The following is a 6,000-nucleotide window of genomic DNA, read 5'->3' as shown; positions in this document are numbered from 1 at the left end:
TGTGTGTGTGTGTGTGTGTGTGTGTGTGTGTTGCTCACAATTGAATAGCTGCAAATAGTTGCAAAGTTCTTTTCGATCTTTTCATCACCTCCCCCTATGGTGCAAGGGTGGCACCTACAAAAGAGGGTTAGACTTGAATTCTTGGCCAAGCCTATGTTGGCGAGCTTACAACTTGCAAGTAGAAAATGTAGACTTGAAGGATGCATTTTTCAATGTGCACTCATGCTTAGGTCAACTAGAGGAGAAGTTGGATGTAGAGGTGATTATGACTTATAAAGAAGATTGAAGATGAAGTCAAGGGCGTGACAACAAGAGTAGAAGAGGAAGTTCAAACAAAAATGAAACAAGGAAGGGAGAATCTTAACAAGGTATAGCAAATACTATTTTTTCTATAGTCAATGAAGTTACATTATGAAAAAATATTGAATCTCATGTATGACTAGGGGTACTTCCTAATGGGTGGCATGAAGAAACACAAGAGGAACTAAAAGATGAAGATTGCCACCAATAATGTTTGGAGTCATATTGGTTAGAAACTAGACTCAAGCCACTATTGGAAAATGAAGGGTTCAAGTAGATGACACCATGACACATCACTAAATAAGGAAATAACCAAACAGCTTAGGATTTTGGAGATATATAAGATAAGTTGAAGCACTAAGGCAATTAAAATGTTTCAAGGGAACCAAAACGTGGATCACGTATGAGCTCACACTAGCACAACTCAAAGCTCAACCACACAAGATTGCCAAGATGAAGGCAACTAGAAAAAAGGATGAATTGGCAATTCATTGAGGTGGCAAAGCCATCATACAAGAGTTCCAAAAACCTAAGCCTTAGGCTACTTAGGGTCATTAACTTATATAATAACTCTTGTAAATCTTGGTAGCTCATTTTTGTTACTGTTAGTAGTTCTTTGAAGTGGATTGTATATGCAATCTTGAGTTATGTAGTTTTGTCTTGTGTGCCTTTGAAATATCGTGGAGGATACTAGCTTGCGTGGTTGGTAACGCTACCAGGCTTCGTGCAATGTGAATCATTGCGAAGCAAGACATTCATAGGAGAATATTGTTAAGGTTCATAACATCCAATGTTGGAGTGGGTGCCATTAGCTTTTTACTCACACACACACACACACACACACACACACACACACACACACACACACACACACACACACACACACACACACACACACACACACACACACACACACACACACACACACACACACACACACACACACACACACACACACACACACACACACACACACACACACACACACACACACACACACACACACACACACACACACACACACACACACACACACACACACACACACACACACACACACACACACACACACACACACACACACACACACACACACACACACACACACACACACACACACACACACACACACACACACACACGTGCACACAAAGGTCATGTCTTAGTCCTTTCATTGAAGATAACATAGTGCATAGTTCTCTCCTTACACATGATATAGCACATATCACACATTGTGTGGATTTGTAAACCTAAAGAGCAACTCTAAGAGCTTATGAATATGCGAGGAAGTTTCTACAATAAATGAGCATTCAAAACATATGTGACAATATTAGATTAGGCTCAATCTACTTCATGATTTGTTTGCTAACGAGCTCTATGAAACATTCTAATGATCAAGAGCTATTGCTTCATTCGAAACCATATCTCAAAACAAAGGTGAAGAATATGAGAACTCAAAAAATCTATATATAGCATTGTATGTGAGATAACCCTATACCAAAACTTGTGGTTTATTGGAGCTTAGAAGATTCTACTTTCATCATGATGTGCAATAAAATGAAAATATACTTAATTAAAATTGCAATTACACTCATAAAATACATATAAAGAGCATGAGATGTTATTATTCTCATTTCATGCAAATGCTCATGTAAATATCCTACATAAATATGATGTGAGGTTATGGATGGAGGGTAGTGCTTGGAGGTGGAGGTGACTGATCCTGCTATAGACTCGCGCAACTTGATGGGCCTGGTCATAGCAATGAACTTGAGTTGGAACAACCTCTCGAGTAGCGTTCTGTGATGGAGATGGGCACCCTAATGCAGCTACAATCCCTGGACTTGTCACACAACAGCCTCTCTGGAAGCTTATATGTGCTAGTTTTGATGGAGAGGCTCACATTCTTAAACATATCCTTCAAATTGTTCAACAAGAAAACTTTACAGCAGGCCCTTGTTCATGACCATTCCCCTTTCGCCCTTGAGAGGAACCTCGGCCTCTATGGCTCCCTCATAGGCAGCTCTTGTCCTAACACCCATAGGAGGCCCTCTTGGACCTCCACTGCCACCTCCCTCTTCATTTACCTCCTCACCTCCTCCACTACCATTGCCATTTTCTTCCTCATCACCCTCCTCCTCATCTATTGCATGTGGAAATCCTCCCAAGCTCTCAACCTTAAGGAAGTCGATAGCCCCTAGCCCTGAAGCATCACCTAATTTTGCAAGCTTAACCTCTAGGAAGATGACCTCCTAGATAGGTTGCTCGATAGGAACTTGACTGGGAGGGTTTGCTTTGGCCTAGTCTACGGGTTGGAGATATTGGGGGGTAACTTCATAGCCATGAAGAAGCTATGGCTAAGCAAAGGACGACCTATAGCAGCACGACTCGTTCGCGTCAGAGATTGAGATGTTAGGGCACATAAGGCACATGAATATAGGGAGGCTACTGGGCTATTGTATGAACATGACCAAGAAACTATTGTTGCATGATTACATGCCGAATGGAAGCTTGAATGATTTGCCGAGAGATGGACGACAGAGCCAATGGTAGATTGGGAGATGAGGTACAACATAGTGGTTGAGCCTGGCCTATCTCTAGCGTGACTGTTCCCTTACCATTCTCCATCGAGATGTCAATACAAGCAACACCTTGTTGGACTCCTTCTTCCAACCTTATCTTGTTGATTTTGACCTCGCCAAGCTAGTGGAATTAAGCTCCCACGAGTGCAAGAACATGTCCAAGATCGTTGGCTCTTGTGGATACATTGCCCTAGGTAGACTTTGTGTACACCTTCTTGGAGAGGACTTGGGGGTGAGATAAGAGGTTGAGAGGAAGAAGGTAGTGCCAAGAGAGAGAAAGAATGTTGAACGTGCAACCTACTAATGGCGGGTGGGTGGCGCACATTCTAGTGCATTAATATATCTATACTATATTGAGATTTTTGAAAAAGATGCCAATGCAATGGGAGAGGGAGTGCTTAGCAAGGCTAAGGTCTTCAATGCACAATCCAAGCATCGTTTGGTCTGCCCAAGAGAATATTATAGTATTATAATTTGTGAAAAAGAGAAGAATTTAAGAAAAAAGGAAAAAGGGTTTGGAACATTGTATGCCTTCCATGTAGGGCTGGTGTTAGGTAGATTCATCAATTATAAGTTTAAAAGATTAATACAAGTTTCTTTCTTTCTTTTTAAGGGTTTGGAACATAGTGTACCTACCATGTGGGGCTGGTGTTAGGTTTGGTAGATTCATCAATTATAAGTTTAATAGATTTGTGAAAAGGGGAAGAATTTAAGAAAAAGGAAAAAGGGTTTGGAACGTTGTATTTGTGCCATGCAAAGCTAGTGTCAATTATAAGTCTAATAGATTAATATCAAATTCTTTCTTTCTTTTTAAGGGTTTGGAACATTATATGCTTGCCATGTAAGGCTATGTTGTTTGATAGATTTGTCAATTATAAATTTAATAGAAATAGATCAATATCACTTTCTTTTTTTCTCTCTCCCCCAAGAAACATTGCATGAAAACACACACAAGAATCTCTCTCTCTCTCTCTCCCCCCATCCCCCCCTTCAAACCCCAAAATGCAATAATATCTTTGTTCGTGTGAGATGTGAGATAATAACAGATTCAAGTTAATTGTTGGACTCTTACGCAGATCTTCTTTGTTCCTCACCATACCACTGAGACAACATCGCGATAGGTCGTCGGGTTCCTCCGTCCTAGCCATGCCCTACATTCCTCCTCACCTGCGTTCCGGAGCATCAGCTCCATCCCCGTCCCCGTCCGCCCCTCCCCAATCTTCCTCCTCAGGACGCTCATCTGCAAACAGCTGGGATACTAATCCGAACTCCCGCTCCAGCGCCCGAGATTACCCTTCCAGCTTCTCAAGTTCCAGAAGCAGAGACTCGCGTGGCGGCTTCTTAAATGGCAGTGGCGGGAGTGGCGGTGGAGGTTTTGAGAATGGCTATGGCCGCGACTGGCCAGGGTCTCGCAGAGGTGAGCCGCGAGGATTAGCTCCTCCTCCCGAGGTCGTTTGGGTGAAATGGCAGCCCTCTGAGCGTGTCAAGCGGCTTCAACAGGAACAGGTAGGATTCGGTTTTATTTTTGGTTTTGTTTTGTTTGTTTGCCTTTTTTTGGGGCGTGGGGAGGCACTATAATATCTTTTCTATCCAGTTGTTGCGTGCTGATTCTGAGGTTTGCCATCGTTTGCTGTTTTAATTTTAATTTTAATTTTTTTTGTTTCTATCATTTTTATCTTGTTAGTTGCATCTTGAGCATCTTTGTCTCTTGCTTATTGCCTTCTTCAGATGCTCCTCAGTTTTGCCCGATCCACTTTTATTCATTCAATTGATTTGAAATATCTATTGATACTGCCAAGCAACACATGCGTGCTGCTCTGCCTGCGTGCATGTGTTGTTTGGTATACCTAATCAGAAATGAAAAATGTGTGTTTGTCAACATTAATCAGCACCTGCCAATGGCCCGAAGGGCAAGCTATTAAGCCAGCAGCCTGCGTGTGTGGAGGACTGGGTTCAATCCCCGGGACAGACCAGCATTGAATCACCTCACCCAAACGTGGGGCCTTGGTACCTTAAAAATATCTCATTAAAAAAATATTAATTTTAATCATTTGATAGATATGGTGAATGTCTGGCTCAATCTGACTTTGCCTTAAGATATCAGAATCCTACCTTATCATTTGAGCCATGGTAAGCCAGTCAGTGGTCCTTACGCTGGTTGCTGCAGAGAATAGGAGAAGGCACAAATCTTTTTCAAATTGCTGTTCAAATGCTAACTTATTTTGAGAATCCTTATGTTGGTTACATAGTCTACATCCCAAACGCCTATCCTGAAAAGACTTCTCTACCAAGGAGCCTTCTTAGTCATTGGATTGACAACCATTGATGAAACACCTCAGTGCAACAAACAAAGGCATGCTCAATGGTAGGTTTTGTGACATGCATGTACCACATCTACCATTTCCAAAGAAACAACAGAAGTAGATGCAATGTGCATAGTGGTTAGACACAACAAGGCAAGCCACAATTGGCTATGGGAGGATAGTTAACCACGTCATCAGGTTTCAGCTAGTTATATTTTTTCAATGTATAGTAATAGCTGACATATACTTGCATGTGGTTTGAAATGTATGTAGCAAGCTTTAGGGCGGCAATGTTATCCAATTCTATCCACTTACTTGCTTTGTAGCATACATTCGACAAGATGATGCTAAAGAATTGTGCTTGCCTATTAGTAGCAAATATAGGGTGCAACATCCACTTCTAGAGAGATATATCATATTAACCATAATTCGTGAAATTAGAGACATAATAATCAAGTTTCAACAATAATAAAGATTCAAAACATTGTAATCAGCAATGGATCGTTGCATTCGTGATTCAACATTGTAATCAACAATGTTGCATAAGTCCAACAAGTGTGCATTGCAAAGACACAAAATATGCACTAAACTTTAAAGTCTAAAGATCCAAGTTACAAGAGCTCCAATTCCCAAGTCAATACTCTAAAGTTCTAAAAGGCTAGCCGCTAAATGCTCTGATTCATGGAAGATGGCTCCACTGTGCCTGAATGCTCATCTTGCTGAACAACACCATCACCATCACCATCACCATCACCATCATCATTGTCATCGTCATCTTTTTTCCAATGTATAAAAGAATCAGCCTTTGCAACTGA

At 41.3% G+C, this 6,000-nt stretch overlaps 1 protein-coding gene across 2 annotated transcripts in view; it reads left to right on the top strand.

Annotated features, from left to right (window-relative positions):
• The first annotated feature begins 3,915 nt into the window (after positions 1-3,915).
• The window catches only part of LOC148041245 (DEAD-box ATP-dependent RNA helicase 20-like), a 45,023-nt gene continuing 42,938 nt past the window's right edge, over positions 3,916-6,000 (top strand). Inside the window, exon 1 of one of the 2 annotated variants that reach the window (XM_087678407.1) lies at positions 3,916-4,388. In XM_087678407.1, coding sequence (XP_087534533.1) covers positions 4,029-4,388 — 360 coding nt within the window. In that variant the 5' untranslated portion in view covers positions 3,916-4,028. The remainder of the gene's footprint in view (positions 4,389-6,000) is intronic. The other variant, XM_087678397.1, reaches the window with a different exon arrangement.

This window comes from Lygodium microphyllum, chromosome 1 (genome assembly GCF_053477565.2).
Source record: "Lygodium microphyllum isolate KBCC chromosome 1, Lygodium_microphyllum_v1.1.10, whole genome shotgun sequence".
NCBI lineage: Eukaryota > Viridiplantae > Streptophyta > Polypodiopsida > Schizaeales > Lygodiaceae > Lygodium > Lygodium microphyllum.
The sequence above is the reverse complement of the archived record's forward strand: the minus strand, read 5'-3'. Positions and strand labels throughout refer to the sequence as shown.